Here is a 21,090-nt window from a genome sequence, read left to right as displayed (position 1 = left end):
ACATAGCATGATTTTATCATTTAACAAATTATTTCCTTTTTTAAACTCACCCAAATATGCTCCAGTAAAAATAACATTTATTCAAGTATGCTACATTTTAATATGCTAAAGGACACAACGTGTGTATTCAGCCAAAATAAAGTGAGCTAAAATGGAACAATTATTTTGTTACCCGTTATACAGCAGTTGTCCAAGTTTAATACAATTTGTAATTGTATTAAGTATACTTGACCATATTAAAATGAATGTATGTATACTTCAAAAATACTTTTCCATATGTATCTTGTATATTAGGTATCCCCAACAAAACAATTTGCATTAGAGTAAATGTACATATTAGTAGTTTAATTAAATTTAATTAAAAATATTGATTTAAATGTTGCCTGGATATTAATCCTGCCTAATGTTTTAGTAGTAGTCTGCTCCCTGCTCAATCTTCTTCAAATTTGCACTCAGTAGTTACCACAGTAATGTAATGTCAGGATTATGTGCCATTTTATTATTTCTTATAGGTAGGATTAGTTGTTCATTTAATTTTCTAGCATTTAAATTACTTTGATTGTCTAAAAAAAATAAGCACAGAAGCGAGAGAAAGCAGCGACAAACGAAAGTCTCTAACTGCAGAGCTTAACTGTGATGGCTAAATGACTGGATAAGAGCCAAAAAGGTCTTGAGAGGTCAGAGGAGAAGGGCCAGACTGATAGAATGGCAACAGTAAGCGAAGTGCACCACTCCTGGGCGCCACTCCTGACAGCTAAGAACAGGTAACTGAGGCAACCAAAATTGGACAATTAAAGAAAAACATTGCCTGGTCTTATAAGTCTTGATTTCTGTTGTGACATTTGGATGGCAGGGTCAGAATTGAGTGTAAACAACATGAAGGCATAGATCCATCCTGGTATGTATCAATTGTTCAGGGTGCTGCCGGTGATGTAATGGTATGGGGGATATTTTTTTGGCACAATTTGGGCTCCTTAAAACCAACTGAGCATCGTTTAAATGCCACAGCCTACCTGAGTATTATTGGAGACCACGTCCATCCCCTTATGACCACAGTGTACCCATCTTCTGATGGCTACTTCCAGCAGGATAATGTGCCATGTCACAAAGCTCAAATCATCAGCTCAAACTATTTTTGCGAATGTGGCATTGAGTTCACTGTACTCAAATGGCGTCCACAGTCACCAGACCTCATTCCTTTGAGATGTGGTGGAATGGGAAATTCATATCATGGATGTGCAGCTGACAGATCTGCAGCAACTGTGTTGAATGCCATAAAGAATTAAAACAGTTCTGAAGGCAAACAGGGGTCCAGCCTGGTACTAGCAAGGTGTACCTAATAAAGTCACCAGTAAGCGCATATATATATATATACATTTTTTACATTTTGACTTCTCAGAGACCAGCTGATTGAGGGCTGTTTATTTAAAAGGGCTATGAGTGATTCTCAAGGTCAGCAAATGCTAATAATTGTATAAGATTTGTACTTTAGTAGCACAGAGATTAACACATGCAAAAATGTTACATGCAAAAAGATGAATACAATTCAGTACTAGAGTATGTTACAAATCATCTAAAATTCTTGTATTCTTGAAAAAGTCTACAGCACAGACACTTCCTCTTCAGTTTACTTACTAAAGCATACATTTTCCTTCCATGTTTCTTAGTCCATATCAAATGTTAAAAAAGATACGATTCTTTGTTTATAGGCTAAACATTAATTCCATTAATCCATGAAGCCATTTTGCATGACTTTTACAAACTTCTTTACATTATATTTCTGCCTGGCCCATGTTCTCCAGATCCATATTCAGCCTTCTTAATTCCCACAGAAAGTTTCCCAAAACCTACCCAAATCTACAAACATTCATTTGATTAGATTGATTTGCTGCTTAGGAAAGTTGCTTCATATCAAACACTGGCACTTCCATTTCTTCTGATTTTCCTTCCTCTGCTCCTTCCTGCTTCAATGTGGGTTCCGTGTAAGCCACATCTGGACTAGTTTTGCGGCCCTTGGGTGGTGGAATTGGTGCTGCACCCTCTGTGGTCCCCTCGGCTCCTTCTTGACCCTCGGCCACAGTTCGCTCCTTCTTGAGCTTTGCTGGAACATTCTTGGTGATGGTTTCTTTGAGCCGCTCACCAGACTGTTTTAGGCGTTCTCCTGACTGGCGGATCTTCTCACGCCGCTCAGCCGTCACAATGCGCTCACCCAGCTTGTTGACCTTAGTGCCCAGGCTCTCCTTGGTCTTGGTCATGTTCTCACGGGAAAAGGCATTCTTCAGACTTTCAATGCGCTTCAGGCCAGTCTTCTTCAGTTTGGCAGCAGTGGAGTCAGCTTCCTCAACAACCATGTATTCCTCATCTGAGTCAGGAATTGGGCCCTCAAGTGCATCTGGATTCGTGGAAGCATCTCCACCTGCTGCTCCCTTTGGGGCTGCAACAGCTGGGACCTCATTATCACCCTGTAGGAAGAAAACGTATTTAAGTATACACTGCACTTAATAGCATTAAGTTATGGCTTCTCCAAAGTGGGTCTGTCAAGAATATTCTATTAGAAGGAAAGTTTCAGAAAGTTTTCCATTATTTTCATTTTGAAATTCAGAGCACACAAACTGGTCTACTGAGTTTTTCATTATATAAAAAAATTAAGCAAATTGTGGTTGGTCCAAAACTGAGTATTCTTAAATATACAGCACTAAGCAAATATATTTGTAATGTTGAGGTACATTGCTGTGATTTGGAGGCTGAGCAGGATGCAGGGACGAGTTCGTTGGACAAACACATACATTTATTTAGACACGTCAACACGAGCATAGCACGCAGGCTATTGGGTTCAAACATCGACCCACACAGACTCAAACACAAGACTTATATACACACACACAAATGAAACACAATGAAGAACAGGTGTGAAACACAAGGAGGACATGGCCATACAGATGAATGCGCACACACACACACGGAGACATTTGGGGAGAGGTGCCATACCGTGACAATTGGCTTCATGTAAAACATTACAATATCACTATAGTTGAAAGCAATAAGCCTTGCTTTTCTCATAATCATCTGAGCTTCATAGTTAGTTATCAGGGAATTTTATCACCCAACTGCCCTTAAGACAAAAGGAAGACAAACACAGGGACTGTTCTCTTCACGTTTGCCTAGGTGGTGGAATGAACTTTTCCTGGCTCTCCCAACTGCTGAGTACAACTGCTGTAGAGAGAAGACCCACTTCTTTACTAAGCACTTAAATGAGCACTCGAATTTAAACTGGACTTTAATATTATAATACTCTAACTAGTTCTGGGTAAGAGTGCCTGCTCAATGCTGAAAATATATATATATCAGGCATAACCGAGACAGTGGGACAAGCTATTGGATCCCATAGTTCTATGCACGCAAGACAATAAAATGTAAAATGAAAAAAAAAAATCAACTTCATAAACAATTCACACATGACTTCAAACCATTTCCAACATTGCTCTTCAAGGGAGCTACTGACAGCATCATTTTCAATGTGCTTCACACAGGCATTTTCCCAAAGGCACACAAACGATAGTTGTCAGAGTTCCTTTTTAGAAAAAGGTAGTATTCCAACAGCTACATGATGTTTTCATTACTAGCACCTTGTTGTACCCAGTGATGAATTACCAGGAGCCGGTGATTACCAGAGTCCTCATACCACAAGGCCCAAAGCAGCTCAGAGTGCAGAGGAAGCAGTTCTGCTTGTAAAATTATATGCACTAAATTATGTACAAATCACTAAATCAATTAATTTAAAATGAAATGTGTCATCAGTCTTCTCAGTCCATACTCTGCCCACTGACCTTTGGGCCCCTGTGCCAGTCCACCCACAGGTATTTCAGGGTTTTGTGGTCAGTATAAACAACTATGGTATGCTCTGCTCAATCTAGCCAGTGTTTCCACTGTTCTAGAGCATTTGATGGAAAGAAGTTTCTAGTTTCCTACATTGCAATTCCTCTCAGCTGGCTGCACTTTCTTTGAATTAGAAGTGCAGGGGTATAACCATTGTGGAGTGCCCTGTGTCTGGGACAAAATAGCCCCTACCCCCACTTCAGATGCATCAACCTCTACCATAAAGGGTGGAGAGGGCTCAGACTGATGGAGAACAGGTGCGGAGCTGAAGGCTTTCTGCAAGATCTGAAAAGCCTAGTTGACAGCTGTGGGCCACCGAAGTTTCTTACAGCCCTGGTGTCTGAGACAGTCACTAAGGGGAGGGGAGATGGTGCCAAATCTCCTTATAAGCCTCTTATAAAAATGAGTGAATCCTAATAATCACTGCAGTTCTTTAAGAGTGGTCAGTTTAGGCCAAATCAACAATGCTGAGACCTATCTGTGTTCATGGAGATGTTACCAGGCTTGATGGCATGGCTTAGCAAAAAAGAAATATGGCCTTTGTCTGATGCATGTCAGGACCACAGTGATATTCTCAACATGTCCTGCATCCGACCGAGAGAAAATAAGGAGGTCATCATATTAAACAAGCAGGAATTTGCCTACCGTATCCCCAAAAAATCTCATTCATAAATGCCTGGAAAATATAGGGGGTGTTGGACAGACCTTAAGGCATGACTAGGTCCTCATAGAGTCCCCACACTTTTATAAACGCTGTCTTCCATTCCTCATCATCATGTATGCATATGAGATTGTAGGCACTGTGCAGCTCTAATTTTGTGAAGATTGTGACATCTAACAGATGTTTATGAATCACTGAGATGAGGGGGAGAGAGTAGGAGTATTTCAGTCACTTCGTACAAGGTCTCAAGCCTCCAGCAGCTACTGGAGATTTGGAAGGGTGGATAAATCTGTGTTGAAGCACCTCTGATAAATAGGCCTCCATAGTGGCCTCTTCTGGCTGGGAAAGTTGGTAGGGCTTGGCTCTCCATGGTAGGGGATCCTCAGGAAGGCATTCTACCACACAGTCTCAAGGTTGATGGGGCAGCCGAGATGTTGCAATAGGGAAGTGACATATACTGCAAGTCAGGGGTCTCAGAGCTTGCTATAGTAGTGGAGATGATTGGCAAGGACATAAAGTGCTAAAAACAGTGTTTATTCCAGGACACCAGTTTGGCTCTAGACCAAGAAATGGGAGGATAGCCAGGTCGATGGGGGAAAGTCTAGAATAATCACAAGACATGGGTAGGAGCATGAATTGGATTAACTCACTATGGAAAAGACCCTCTTTCAGAAAGATTGAACTGTTTATTGTCTGATAATGCCCAAAGGTATTAAATGAAGCTAACTCAGCTAACTCATCTTAGCTAACTCAAAATGCTAGTAATTTCATGCTCAACCAAAGCAGAGAGAGAAACTTAGTTACCATTAGAAGTAATAACAACAGGCAGGGTGAACTGACAATTGTTTATATGCAACAGAGAAGACCTTCTTACATGGATAGTTAATGTAACTCTCCTCTCACGTGCTCTAAGAGGATGTTTGGGACATCGATCATGGAAGTGGCCCTCTGAACCTCAGTAGAGGCATAATTCAATAGAAAGCAATCCAGCTCATTCCTGCAGAGTGAGGGGAGAGTGACCCAGCTGCATTGACTGATTCACGTAAAGTGTTTTGTTGTAGAGCAGCCTAGAGATGAGGAACACGTTGGTGATGTGAGGGTCTATAAGTGCGATGGAGATTATCCACTGTAATGGCTAGCTGAATGAGATCTGACAATATGTGGTTCTCAGCACTGAATCACTGCAGCCACTGCCAGTGGCAACAGCGTAGAAGTCTCTGATATAGATGGCTGTACAGCTACTTTTATGTCTTTCCTATAAAGCAGTTCTTGGATCTTTGTTGTGGGATGATCAAAAACTGCTTTAAAAATATTGTAGAAACTGTTTTTTGACTGTAATACTGGGTCTTGACTGTCCCAAATAGCTGTTCCCCACTCAACTGCTTCACCAGTCAATAACAACAGTACAAAATTAATACGTAGGTCCTCAGAGATTAATTGTGCCCTGTGATAGGAAAACTACATAGAACACTGCATGAGGACAATTCGGGAAGCCAACACACCTTTCCAGAACAGCCACCGGAATACAGGGAGCAGTAGCGTTGGAAGGTGAAGGAAATGCTGTAGCTGAGGAAGAAACCATCTCGGAGAGTCTTTGAACAGTTTCTCACAGCTCAGTGATGGTTGCCTCTTGTTGGATGAGTCTGGCTTGCACATCTGCTGAGTCCATGGTAATGCAAGCTATTCTGTATCACATTACACAAGAAAGAGGATCCAAATGCCTGAGTTTTTATTGGGACTTTAAAGCAGGCTTGTGCTGAACGAAGAAGTTTCATTATGATTCAGAAAGTAGCAAGGCAGGCAGGAGAGAGTTTGTCCGTATTCTAAATTAGGCACAGTACATGGTCATAAATGAGGAGCAGAGGCCGTGAGGTGTCCAAGGGTCAGGCATAAAACAGGGTCTAGAAAACAGGCAACCAGAGTTTGGTAACCAGAAGAGCTAACACATACAGGAACAGCTCGGTTTGCATCATGGGATTGGCAATACTTTGCAATGATAGTTCAAGAGAGAGAAGCTTAAATACAAGATGCAGGTAAGGGAGAAAATAGGTAACAGGTGTGTCTAGTTAGTATGAGTGTGGCAGTTCTGGGATGGGTGCCATAACACTAGTAACAGTGCAAAGTCATCCTACCTGACAGGGCTCATTGAATTGTCTGTAGAACAAATATATTTAAAGTGGGGCATAAAGGTTAAGAGTTGTTCCACCCAAATTTCACCCAAGAATCATTGAAGAGCTACACACTGGCCACCCAGGGATGGTAAGAATGGGAACTATTGCTCATAGCTATGTATGGTGGCCTTGTCTTGATGCGACAGGCAAAGAGTTGCCATTCCTGCCAACAGTTTCAGAAAATTCCATGACATGCTCCTTTCCTTAGTACACCATGGCAACAAATACACATAGATTTTGTAGAGGCCAAATGATTAAAGAAGCCTGAGGTGCAGATAATGGAGTTCACAAATACGGACAGGACCAGTCGGGTGCTCCAAAATCTTTTCAGCCATTACAGAAGACCTGAGGTCATTGTGACTGATACTGAACCTCAAGTCACTGCACAAGAATTCTTTCCATTCCTAAAGGCTAACCATGTTGAGCGTATTCATTCAGCCCTGTATCATGCAGCCACCAATTGGCAGGTGGCTCTTAAGCATGTGTTTAAATCCTCAAAGGAGTAAACCATTGTCCAACAAAGGGAGGACACTTTTTTTTTAGCCTTTCACAATGCGCTGCACTCTACAACAAAAGAGTCTCCATCCCTGCTTTTTCATCAGCTATGTAGTTGTTTGGATGCTCTGAAGCCAAGCATGATGTCTACAGTGAAATGCATAGGACTGTTAGCTTCTCCACTGGTTCACGTGAATAGATCAGTTGGAGATGTGTACTGCCCCATGATTATGGGGGGGGGGTCACTGAACGGGAACCTGTTTCACACACTGTTGGTGTTAGTGTGACAGATTATGCATCACCAGAAGCAGTCCATTCCCTGAAAATCTGTGGATTCAGAGTTGGAATTGTCTCCTGACATGCTGGAAATACCCCCTAACCACCCAGACATTGTTGGAAGTCAATCCTCCCACATCTATTGGAAATGAACAACACATGTTTGATGGCATGTGAAGTGAGACTCCAACCAATGACCATAACATTCCATGAGGCCACGTCAGTGAAAGAAAACAACAGGTGTTCCCTGGTTCACAAGGTGAAATCCCCAGCTTCTCTGATACTGTAGGACTATTTAGCAGATGTGTTACACGACAGATATTGTTGGTAAGGACCTGTTTTGTTATGGGGCAGAATAATCCCATGAACTAGTTTGAAACCATGGGTGGTCTACACACTACCTCTAGATTAGTTTTTTCAAAAAAAGACTGAAACTGAGATAGCTCCATGTGTACATTTTCAGTAAGATGGGAAGAAATGTTTCATATTGGTTAATCACAATTTATTATTCATATGCCTGTAGGTAGCACTGTTACCTTTGTTATGAATTGAGAAACTCAGTAAAAGAAAGTAGTTTTGAAGTGGGTCACATTACTGAACCTAGATATTGAATGTTTAATTTTTTGGTAAGAAGAAACATACTATATTGATTGTAATGTTATGTGTTGCAAATCTATTATCAGATTTGTAAATTTGTGATTATAACCTAAAATTCACAAAAACAACCCTTTTATATTATAACAATAAATATAATATGTTCAAAACCTAATTTCTATAGGAATTTTGGCTATCAGTCAGAAGGTTGTGGGTTTGAATCCTGTCTCTGCAATGCATCTGCTCTTTGCCAGCTGACTCTCAGCTCCAGGGGTGCTGTACGATTGCTGACCCCAGCTTCCAAAAGAAGCTGGGATTTGTAAAGATTGCAATTCATTGCCTTGTATTGAGCAATGACAATAAACTGAGCCATAGGAAACAACAAATAGGGTAATTACAGGTCCATTATATATATTATGTTCAATGTGGATGTGAATTTTACAGGCAAGGAGAACTCATTGTCAGTAGGCTATACCATACAAAGCATTTTTCTTCTATGTTTCATAAGAGACAGACTATTAGGGTGAGTAAAATTTTGACATTTGCTAAAATTCTGTTATCACTCAGTTTGATTCAAATAAAATTTTACTTATCTTGATGGTTAGGCTAAGTTTGTGGCTAAGAGGAATAGTGATGTAAAAAGGCTATATTTCTTGTTCTTCCTTTATTATTCTTTTAAATTATTGCTATTGTTTGTTTTACATTATATTTATATGTTGTGTTTATCTATTAAGTATTGCTTTATGTTTGTGCCAAGGGGGGTTGGATTTGGTGTGGGTGTTGTTGCTCACTTTGCCTATCTATGTTCTTTCTCTTGTGTCTGTCCTTATGTCATTGTGACACCTTTTTTTCTTTAAATAAAATAAAACATAAAAGTAAAAACATTTTTTAAAAAAGGAAAAAAAAAGCACCTTGCTATTAGAATGGGATGCTAGAGCTTCACATATCACCCAACTGTCAGCTAGAGGGATTTATAACCCCTCAGCGTTGGACTGTTAAGTAATGGAATTGTGTTCTCTGGAGTGATAGAGTTGCATCCAGTACCTTAGTTGGAGTGGAGTTTGTCATCCAGAACTAATTATCCAACATTAGTACCTGACCTCACTAATGATCTCGTGGTTGAAACAATCAAATCCTCTTAGCAATATTCCAACATCTAGAGTAAAGCCTTCTCAGAATGGTATGGTGACAAACCATTGATCTATAACATAGAACTGAATAGCTAATGCAATAACAAACTATCAGGGAAAAGTGAGGCCAGCTTGTATGTGTAACTGTCAATTTTAGAAAATCTGGCTAGAAAATTACTATCTTGGCAGATATAGGCTACATTTCTTCTTAGCTCTTACATAAACTCTTTTGATCATGTGAATTCCACTGAATTAGTATTTCATTTTCCATCCAAAGGATTTGCATTTTGTCAGTTTCTTTGATTACCTAACTTTTCCCTACAGCTGCTGCCTCTGAGAATGCCAGAGAAAGTATGTTCCCATCATGTACTACTGTGATATACTTTAATTATGAAAACAGAAGTGAGAGAGAGCAAAACTGAACCAGACTGAAAGAGAAATGTCAAAGAAATACAAAGACACAGTTTATCATTAACTAAGTTAGTACATGACCAGAAGACCAGAAATTCTGTGTCTTTGTAGGAGTCTTGTTCGTCTGCCTGAATATATTGCATGAATGTATATAAAATAATATAAAATAAAAACAGTTGTCCTATTTGCACACTCTGCAAAAACTAAGTTACACCCTCTCTAATAAAAGCTCATTGTATTTTAATTATAGTGCTTACATAGGTATACTTGCATGGAGGTATATGCGGCAAAGCCCTTTAGGTATGAATGAACATGGAAAAATAAAATGTTATGCAGATACAACCTTGCATACATTTCCACTATGAAAGTAAGAAGTGATATGTAACATTTATATTTGATTACTAAGATGATTGCCAACCACTGAAAACAAAAAAGAAATCTAAGAAATTTAACACAATTTCCACTTATTTCATTTTATTTTCACTCCTAAGGTATACAGGCTATCTATATGGAAAAAAACAAACAAACATACATACACGCACACACAAAGGAATTAAAAATGCAGCATAGAACACAAGAAGCAGGATGTTTCAGAAGTCTTTCACCAGCAGTGAAAGCTAAGTGCTTAATATATTTATAGATACAATATTAATAGATACAATATATTGTATTTCAACAGATGATTTGATGGGCAGTTTTGTATGGAAAGAAACATGTCACAGTCTGCGTTGCATAGTGTGTAGTCATTTTATTGTAGAGGGAGATGTTCCATGTGATGCTCAGGATATATTACATTTTTGGTTTGTTTTTTAACAAAACATTTTCTTAAGTGTCATTGTTAAGTGTTTAATTGTTACCTGAAGGCAATACATGAGCATATAACTGCATGCTCTTCTGATAGCCTCATATTAATTAGTAATTACAAATAGTTTAAATAATATAAAGTGTTGCTACACAGGGCAACTAGGATCATGCTCTACAGGGAGATTTGGTAACAGACTGTCAAAATCAATAGTACTATATTAGGACATGTGTCTTCACAGAGTAAGCTCTCAGAATAACCTTAGGCAAGCATGTCAGCTGTTGCATGCAAGAGGCACAGCTAATGCTGGAAGAGCTATGACTGTCATTACTTTGACAAGAGAAGTTGGTTTCTGATCTGAAAAATAACTTGTATAGTACTTTTTACCATGTTTCTAGGTTGTTAAAATGCCAACTGGACTGTTACTGTGAAATACTCAGCTAAATGTGTCTGTTAATCAAAGCTATTGTAAACACCATAAATCCCATTGTTCTATCATAAGTCCCTGAAAATGGTTAATTACATAAACATATTACCTTTTTCTGGTGTTTAATTGGATAATTATGTATGCCACCACCTCATCTTGTTTTATCCTAATTTTAGGAGCAATCATACATGTTCCAACTGTTGTTAAATATTCACACATAGCCTGAAGTTCTGTTCACTTGGCTTGATTTGTTTAGTTGGTTACACTGTTTAATTCAACAAAAGCTAAATGGCTTGAAAGGTAATTTTTCATGTTAGAAATTATAGTAATGTAACTGTTAACAAACAAACAAGAAAACAAACTTGGTGCAAACCTGTTTAGTGATTTCAGCAATCCATAGATTATATATTCATTTTATTTTTAATGTACCACTTCATATAAAAAACAATACCCACTGTGCAGTTATACTGTAACCTGTTTATCTTCATATAGAATAGCCTGTCAAATCTTTTATCTCAATATTTGAAATGCAATGGTTCATAAACATTATCCAAATTTTAGACTTAATTTCTACTCATTTCATTTCACAGACCACATATTGGCTTATTGCTGACTCCTAAGTTTCAAATAAAAAAGATAAACCTTCTCGAGTACTGCTTTTTTGGCACCGAGTCCTTCGTTTTAGTGGCAGACTGAACATCAGTTTCACATCAATTTTACCTCTCTGGATAAGAATAACGAAGTTAAAATCAGCCCTGGGGAAACTGGATCTTGGCCTAAAGAAATGAGCTTTGCTACAAGGCAGAGATTTTTATATGAACTTCCAGGGAGTAAAATAGAGACATAACTGACCTTTTGCATTTGAGTGTGTAGTATGGAATGTGACAGCAATAATATATTTTTCAAGATGTTTATGTTTTCACAAAGGATGTGTTCAATAAAAATAGAAACATTTCTTCTTTTGATGTTTTTCAAGCCACACCTTTTAATAAAACCACAAATCATTCAAGCAAACAATCAAATGCCTAGACATAATGTACATCTTGCTTTTCCTGACTTACCTGGTAGATTACCACACGGAACTTGTTCTTGGTTAGCAGCTCACCCTGGGTCTCTTCTACCTTTTTGACACGAAGATTTTGTTTTTCCAAACGGACACGCACATCCTTGATGTGGCAGCTGACATTACGTGTTTTCTCTAGTAGCTTGTCCACAGTACTACTGGTGGTGCTGTGCTCCTTCGTCAGCTTCACTACATCTGCCTGGATGCTCTTCACATTGTTCTCCAGCTCCAGCTGCTTTTCTTCTATACGTTGCTGGCACGCCTGTACATTGTCGATTATTCCGGCAACACGATCCAGCAGAGAGAGGATGTTCATGACATGAGGCTCATCCGCAGCCCCCACAGGTCCCGGTTTGTCTGCCATCCCTGTCCTCGCTGAAGTCAAGACTTTGGCTCTACCTTGGGGAGTAGAGACCAGAATTGAGCTTCTTAATGTAGATGGAAGAGTATTGGGCTCAGGACTGGTGAAGGACACTGGCTTTTACAGCGAGGAAAGGGTTTTACAGGCTTACAGGGCACACTTGTGTAAGTGAACTCTCTCTCTGTTCCTCTGGAGCTTCACTGGGCTATGGGGTGATGAAAACCCCACCCTATGGGAAACTCAGGGGTTCAAAGGCCAAACAGTATCCACTCTAGCAACTAAAAAAGAGGCTGAGTGTAGCGAGGAAAGGGAGGGGCTCCAAACCAGGGGACCATGAATTATAAATATCCCCAGTAAGGTGACACCTTCACATTTTAACACCTGAATATAGCCAAACCACCCATCCATTAAACAGTTGCCTTTTCCATTATAATGCTTCTTTTTTACTCATATACATAGCTTAATGCTAATGCAGGCGATTTGATTTTGTCCACACGTATTTATGATGCCAACAAAACCTGCATAAATAGCCAACTAGTGTTGTTAGAAAAGTGCATGCAGCAGTGTATGGAGTCTTTAGACTTTAACTCCAATTTGTCTTGTTTTATGAACTTGTTTAAATGCATATGTATGTGTCAGCACTCATGCTTCAACAAAAGCCAGTTTGAACAAACTTTCTGAGGAAATGTATTGTTTTGCCAGAATCATACTTTCAGTTTTGTTAAGGTTGGATTTTTACTGGCAGTTACTTGGCACTCTGCTCAAGTCTACTTATTAAATTACATAATTACTCATACATGCGAAGCTCTTAAAAAGTTTAGAATTATGACTCTAATAAACATGACCCTAAACTTATATCTGAAAACCTGTTACCTTGTCATATTGTTTCTATATAGAGCTGAAAACCACCAAAAGTACTGAAATAAACCAAATATTATGTTTACAGAAATTTTATTATATAAATTTACAATTTATTAAATGTATAATTCTATTTTAAAAAGCAAGTGGATCTGACACTTTATTTATAAATACATCGTTGTTTTGCTATAAAACGTAACCTATAAAACAGCAATATGTCATTACTATTGGAAGTTTTATTCAATATTTAACATTTAAAAAAAAATGCCTGTACACAAAAGCAGAACTTTAGACATCAAACACTTAACTCAGCAACCAAAGGAAGACGACCCTGCCTGAGGGAAGGGGGTTTAGTCTGATACCAGTCTAAGGGGGATGTCCAAACATATAAAATTACATTACCAGCTGCAGACTATTCTTAACTCTTAAACTTGTATAAATAAGCATATATATATATATATATATATATATATATATATATATATATATATATATATATATATATATATATATATATATATATATATATATAATTACACATCAGTTTTCTTATAACCTACCAAGGTTTATTTAATTCATATGAATTTGTTACCCACTTGTTACCACTAAACACTGGTTTCTTAGAGAGGAAATCTTACCACCCTATCACAATGGCAATTTTCCAGTAGTTTTGTCAATTGTCTGTTGCCTATTGTCAATCTATTGTGTGGACCAGGCTACTGTTTAAGCAAATAGTTATAATTTCAGTATATGCAGACTGCAGAGATGGAATTTGTTGTCTATGTGGATGACTGTTTCTGTCTTCAAAGCATATTGCTGTCTTTATTTCAGACTTTTAACCAAAGCTTTATGTAGAGCTTTTTTAAGGTACAACAGAAAACTAAATTATGAATGATTGTTCTGACAGGTTACTATCATACATTTTTTAAGTATTTATAGCTTATTTTATTGTATTGCTTTTGAGCCCACTCTGCCTTGACTGACCTTTAGCACGCTCTGCTGTCCAACTGCTTTCCTGAGGTATTAAAAGGCCAGTATCATAGGGCCTGGACAGTCAGAAGCTGAACATGGATTCCTTCTATGGACAAAGGCTGGGCTGGACGTCTCTCATTAGAAGGACTTGAAATAGACATTATGCCCAGAAATGGCCAATTTGTATCCACTGCAGAGCTGTTACAGCTGCATTGTGGGTTACACTGTCATATCAAAGCATTTTAATAGGTAAAGGAGCAGCATTTAAATAACATAAGGAACAGAATCATGTTTAAACTTACTGTTCTTAGTGCAAAATGTTTGTTGTTTTAAATTACATGCTATTATCGCTAAGAATTAATGGAAGTGTATCGTCACTGAAAAGTGTTAAAGTCAAAGTCAGCCATATTGTCATTCCTTCTTACTACAGATGTGTTCAGTAAGGAACAAAACATATTTTCTTCAGGAACCCCAGTGCTATATTTGAAATAAAACAGTAGCAGACAACAGTGCAAATAGGGAAATACTGCAAATACTAACTGCGGATAATCAATATAACAAAAAGGCAGATAATGTGTACATATTAAAGTGAACAATATTAAAGTGAGTTTAATTTTAAGCCCATCTTTTTGTGAAATATTTAAATGACCAGTGACCCTGCTCCTATATTGACTAACTGAAACAAATTATTGTAGGGTATTGTTTATTACACTGATGTTGACTAACAAACTCTAGTACTTATTGTTTATTGCACTTATCATTGTCTAAGATAGCGCTTATGCATTTTGTACTTCTAGGCATTGACATTGATCCCTGTATTTCTACAGTATTCTAGAACTTTAGTATTTTGGACTCTAACCTATGCTACTGGCTAGTAGGTATTCTATGAGTAAAGCACATTTGTAAGTCGCTCTGAATAAAAGCATATGCTAAATGTTGTAAATGTAAATGTGAATGAAATTTCAGGTATAAAGTGACTTGGTTCAGTAAATAGTGCAAATATATGGAACAGTAGTGATGAGGTAGCAGTTTGGTTTGACTGTGCTATTATCTGTTGGACACACCTGTGACTGTTGACTGCTTATGGAAAGTAACTGTTCATGAGTCTAGAGGACTTGGCAGGGAAGTTCCATAGCCTAAATCCAGATGGGAGCAGTGTATTTATACTGCTTGAGGGGTGGGAGAGATCCTTTCTGCACTTGTCACATGACTGTATACAGGAGCAGCTCTGGCACTTCAAGGCTTTCACAAAGAAGCAGGCCAAGAACCATGAAGCCCTCTGGAGTCTTATGCAGCTTGCCAACCCTCATAAATATAATGCGGCGCAAACATGAGGCAGAAGCAAAAGCTGATAAAAGTGAAATTCATTGAGGGCAGAGTCAGAAGGTCAAAGAGCCAACACAAACAGAACCAAAGTACATATTAAACCAAAGCAGAAACACAAGAAAACAGAACAGGCCACATGGAAATGGGCAAAACAATGTGGAACACCGAACACGGTCAAAATAAGCACAAAACAAGGCTACACAAACAGAGGATTGTGCAGACAGAGGCTAGAACAAATAGAGGCTACATACAAACAGAGGCTTGGACAAACAATGACCAGGCACGGGACCTAGACAACACAGGGTTTAAATACTTGTACTAATGAGAGGGAGAAGGAGAGGTGGAACCCATACAGGGTGGAGACAAAAACCAGGGGAAAAAAAAAATCAAAACAAAGACACAAAACAGGGTTACCACAGAAACAGGGGGAACCAACAGTGACAGAAAGCTGGACCCTGTGCCTCCTTCCGCAGCTCTTGGGAAGAAGCCCGATTCATGGCCCATTTTAACATCAGGGTTTTCTTCATTTAAAAATGAGATGTAGAATATCCACTGTAAAAATGCTTCCTCTAGAGCATCTTCACAATTAAACATTTTAAACATTGACTACATTATTTTAAGTGTGATAAATTGTGCATATTTAAACAGGTACTTTCTCATTTGAATGTAAAACTTCAAATACAAAAAATTATTGTACGTTTACCTGTAGTCAACTGCTAAAGGTTCACTGTGAAATCTGTTAAGAAAAATAATCTATTGTCACTCAGACAAAGAGGTCCAACAGCAAGAGGTTTATTTTAAAATAGAGTGAGCTACAGGAGCAGGAAGCGTTGCTCAAACACAACAGTCCACTCTTACCCACAACAAATTCCAAACAAGCATGAGGCATAGTCAACATGATACAGGGTTGGTGTCAGCAGGCGAAGTCCTGTACAATAGGGCTAGACTGGAGGTGTAGTCTGAAAACAAATCACAGGTCATTACACAGTTAGAAAGGCAGAATAAATGCTTGGAATGCAGTACTTTGCAAGAGGAAGTAAATGGGAATAATATATAAGGGGAGGAAAGTGATTGGAAGAGCGAGGGCGAGATAATGAGGAATAGGTGGCACAGATTGGTATTCAGGCAAATTTGGACTTGCTTGCCAACTTGTTAGAAGCAGGCGGCTATCTGGGTAGCCATGCGACCTTGTGAACATAACGAAGCTGATTTCATACCGATCCTCTCAGCTGAGAGCTCCCAAGGCAAAGGTAGGTTGATCTGTGAGCAACCATCTGGGGGAGTTGGGGAATATGGGATGAATTCAGTACCTTGAAGGTATATGCAGGTGGTAAGAGATGGGGTTGATGAAGTGCAGGACCTTGAAGGGGCCTGTATATTGGGGGCTAAACTTTCTACATAGAAGACTGAGCTTCATGTCTCGGGTGGACACCCAAACCCTCTATTCTAGGTGGAGTATAAGTGTGGGGCAGCAATAGTGATTAGCAAATGTCTGGTGGGATTAGCTCACCCTCTGGGGTTGGGTGTGAGCTGCCTAGCAGGTCTGTGAACTGCACTGGAGCTACTCATCCAGGACAGGTATGTAGTAGGGGTGTCATCCCTAGAGAAGAAGATGGGCTAGTATCCATAAATACATAAGAATGGAGACAGGCACGTGGATGAGTTTATCAATGAGATTAATGTTTATTAAGACCAGGGGAGATACTGGTGCCAGGTGGTCTGTGTGATGCAGTACTGCCTCAGAAACCTTCCCACCTTTTGATTGACCCTTTTCATCTCTCAGTTAGACTCCTCAAGAGAGGAGAATCCTAACTTTGATGTAAGCTGCCTCCCCCAGTCTATTTCCACACAAGTAGACCACTATTTTAACAGGTAGACCATAAATGTGGCTAAGGTAGTGGGCAAGTTCAGGAATGGGATGAGATCTTTATACTACCACTATGGTGACACTTTTACCCTTAAAAGTTGGCAGACGAGGTTATGAAGTCCACCAGTATATGACTCCATGGTTGGTACAGGAATCGAGAATGGAGTAGAGAGCAGGACAACACAGTCAAGTACATCATCATTGACGGAGGGCCACAAGAATTTCTTAGCAACAAGACATGTAGTATAAGTGATACATGGGTGCCTGAGCATACGGTAGAATGACTCCAGTGTAAAAGACTCCCTTTGAATGGCACTGGTATGTACTGCTTGCCTAGTGGCCAGTCCATTGGCCTGGGTCACTGCAGCACTGCCTCAAGCTCATCCTGAAGACTCCACCTGATGGAGGCCAGAGAGCAGGACTTGGCAAATACCTTCTCATAAGGTGGAGTTGGGTTTATTATAGATGCAAGACAGGGCATTCTATTTCAGGCCTGTAAAAGAACTGTGGGTTGAGTTTTACGGACTCCAAATTGTTACGGTCCCTTAAGACTAGGAAGGGGTGCTCTGTTCCTCAAACCAGTATCTGTACTGTTCTAGGGCCAGCTTTATAGCTAGTAGCTGGCAGTTCCCCAGAATGTAATTCTGCTAGGCATGCAGAAGCTTCTTTGAAAAGAAAATACAAGAATAACTTCAGCCTTACTGTAGGGACAGAATGGCCTGCACTTCCACCCTCAGGCATCAGTTTCCACAATGAAGGACAGTGTAGGGTTGGGCTGGTAGAGGGTGGAAGCACAGGTGACAGCTGTCTTCAGGAACATGAAAGCTTCAAACAGAGTAATATAATGGTTGGCACTTGACTCTGATATCCTGCCCACTGATTGGGAAGAGATCAAACGGTATATCACACTATATCATACAGTATCTTACACAGTTCGGAAGGTATCTGTGGAGGCCTTCACTGTATGCTTACTGGATAGGACGGTGTAGTCATTGGCAGTGCCATTACAGTTAGGTGTAGATAATAGAGTATATAAGCAGTGCAGACTAGTAGTGAGAAGTGGCTTTTTAAAAAGCAAAGGTTTCTGTATTCCCTTTCGCTCCAAGATCATTCCAATACCACTGCAACCCATAAGCATCACATTGATCACTGATTTGCATGTGGTCCTAGGGTAAATGATTTTTTACAAGTGCTTGTCTGTGATTGTATTTCCAACAGAATCAAACATGTTGTTGTTTATCTTCCTCTTAAGAAATAAAAGATTTTTGACTGTTGCATGTGTTTTATTTCTTTCTCTTTTACTCTATGCCTAAATTGGTTGCAGATGGACATGGTTCCAGTAAAGAATGCTTTACAGTTATATGCGATGGACCTTCAGATTCACCTAAAAGCTGTGTCCTGAGAGGAGGCAGGGCCTTTCATTTATAAGCATCGCTGAGTGTGAAGTTGAAGGGGAAGAACTGAAACAACAGCTATTTTATGTGCATGTGGCTTGTGCATTTAAACTATTACTGGTAAGTATTTGTTATTAGCAGGTTACCACACCTTTTTTGGTACATTCTTGGTTTTTATAGCATCAAGATTATTATGAGTATTACAGGTAGGGTTATTACTCTTACTTGGTTACTAACCATTGGCCTATGATTTTTAGATACATTCTTGACTGCAAGATCAGGAGTGTTATGAATATTTCTGGCACGCCTTTGCTGCTAGTATCTAGCCCTAGTTGTTTCTCTTTTTAATTGTTTTTCTGTTGGCAACCACATATCCAGCCTGGTGTGAACAAGTAAGAACGGTCACACCTATACATTTATGTTAGGAGGTCACTGTATAGACACACTAGGTAAAGGGTGGGTACCCTCCACTGTATTTTGGTCAGAGTAGTCTACAGTTGATGGCTTTGGCACTGCATCCACCCAGTCTACCCAGTCGCTCTGTACCCCTATACAGTGTTTACATTAAGTGTTTTTTGTCCTGGGTCACTGTCCACCCGCACACACCATGTTGTGCAACTACTTGTGCAATTGCTAATTTTATCACTGAATTCCTTAACAATGTTATGTTAAACTGTAAATGTATTGTTTACATTCAAACTGATGCAAACAACCAGGTTAATAGAAAATGCAACATGCTGGACACTTGGTCATCTTGTAGTAATGTTAATGCTGTCTGAATGTATCACTGAGGAGAGGTGGAAAATGTTTCAGTACAAATGTCCCTTTGTTTCATGTTTCACTAAAAGTAATCCCTAGGGCTATTGGTCTATTGTCTCAGACTGCACTGGTTGTAGTATGAGCAGTAGTTTTCTGCAGCCACAGCCTATTCGATCCACTACCAACCAGATATTGATTCTGGAGCATTTAGCCCAGAACATCCACACTGAGGAATAGCTTTTTCCCCACAGGCAAAGCTGTTCACATCACACAAACTGCTTACATTAAACAAAAATTTCTTCTGATCTTTATTCTTGGCATAACTACCCTCCCTCTCATAGTATGGGATTAAAAATCCTTCTTTAATTCTGAATTGACTCTCTAAAACAGAAAAATACTGTACTGCCATTTTACATATACTAAACTTATTTGAGTTTATTAGGCAGTTAAGTAGGCTTGATAAGATAACTCACTGTGCTGCTTATTCTTTTAAGTTGGCTTGTTTATATCCCAGAATGTAAGAATATTGATGTGTGCTGTCTCCCTCTGATAGGAGGCTCCACATGGGATTCTGCAGAAGGAGTCACCTTGTGATGGGCTGTGCATCTTTTGCTGCTAGGGGGTGCTCCTCCATAAGTCTCTGTGGTCCTGTCCTAGGACTTGGGTGATGTGATTGGCTGATGGCCTGATGATGCACCCTTTAAAATGCCTTCCCTGATGCGAGTCAGGACAGAAGCTAGTTTTTGTAGGATCTATAATTAATACCTAGACTTTGTACATTGTGTCTTGACCTTAGGTTCATTACCTGGTTCACATTAGGTAAACCACTTTTTAATGTATGTATTATTATAAGAATATACCTGTATTGCATTCTTTTGTAGGTAAAGCTATTGTTAAACTCTCATGGACTTGGTTCTGAGTATCTTCAGGAATGGTAAATTTTGTTAATCTTTTTATTTACAGGAGCTGTGGGGGTGGGCCATTTAATTGCTTATCCTTGCCTATTTTCTTTTGTTTTACAGCTATGGAGTCAGGGAAGAGATACTGAGTTAAGGCACCTGAGTATAGAACTTTGGCCCTAACCCACCTGGAAGCCTTATACTCCTTTGTTGTTGTTGTTTTGTTAATCAATTCTAGGTCTATGAACACATTTGAGCCTTATGTTTGCTTATTAGACCAGATCATAAGAGCTTGCCAAACTCCTTTCATTTTTAATGTATATTCCTAAAACTTGATATAAATGTTTAATTTATAACAGATTTTATATATGTACTTCATACTGATATACCAATTGTTAGTTGCAGTTTTCATACTGTTACAATTTTCATTCAGTTATAATTCGCAAGGTTCCTCATACTTTGCTCACAAACTTGACTTTCTAGTTATATTATTTATTTGCAACTTGGTGCTGGTACTACCTGGTTCACACTACGTAAAACCACTTTTACCTATGTATGTAATATATGAGGAAGTATTGCACCTGTATTGCATTCTACCTCATATACCTGAACACTAAGCGCATTCTTCAGACTTGATCATGCCTGCTCATGCTTCAAACAGTCTCTCAGCAGTGTACTGCATGTAATAAATGTGTTAACCTACTAATCTAATGTGCTATGCATAGTGTGCCTCATTATTTGCACTATA

The 21,090-nt window shown here is 39.1% G+C and overlaps 1 protein-coding gene across 1 annotated transcript; it reads right to left on the bottom strand.

Annotated features, from left to right (window-relative positions):
• Positions 1-1,407: 1,407 nt before the first annotated feature.
• cavin4b (caveolae associated protein 4b) lies at positions 1,408-12,496 on the bottom strand. Its single transcript, XM_027026910.3, has 2 exons — positions 11,905-12,496; positions 1,408-2,462 (listed from the first exon to the last, which is right to left on the bottom strand). Exons 1-2 carry the CDS (start codon positions 12,268-12,270, stop codon positions 1,893-1,895), a joined length of 936 nt encoding a protein of 311 aa, XP_026882711.2. The 5' UTR covers positions 12,271-12,496; the 3' UTR covers positions 1,408-1,892.
• Between the last annotated feature and the right edge of the window lie 8,594 nt (positions 12,497-21,090).

This window comes from Electrophorus electricus, chromosome 14 (genome assembly GCF_041902795.1).
Source record: "Electrophorus electricus isolate QZ-2024a chromosome 14, ASM4190279v1, whole genome shotgun sequence".
Classification (NCBI taxonomy): Eukaryota; Metazoa; Chordata; class Actinopteri; order Gymnotiformes; family Gymnotidae; genus Electrophorus; species Electrophorus electricus.
This window is presented reverse-complemented; position numbering and strand designations above follow the sequence as displayed.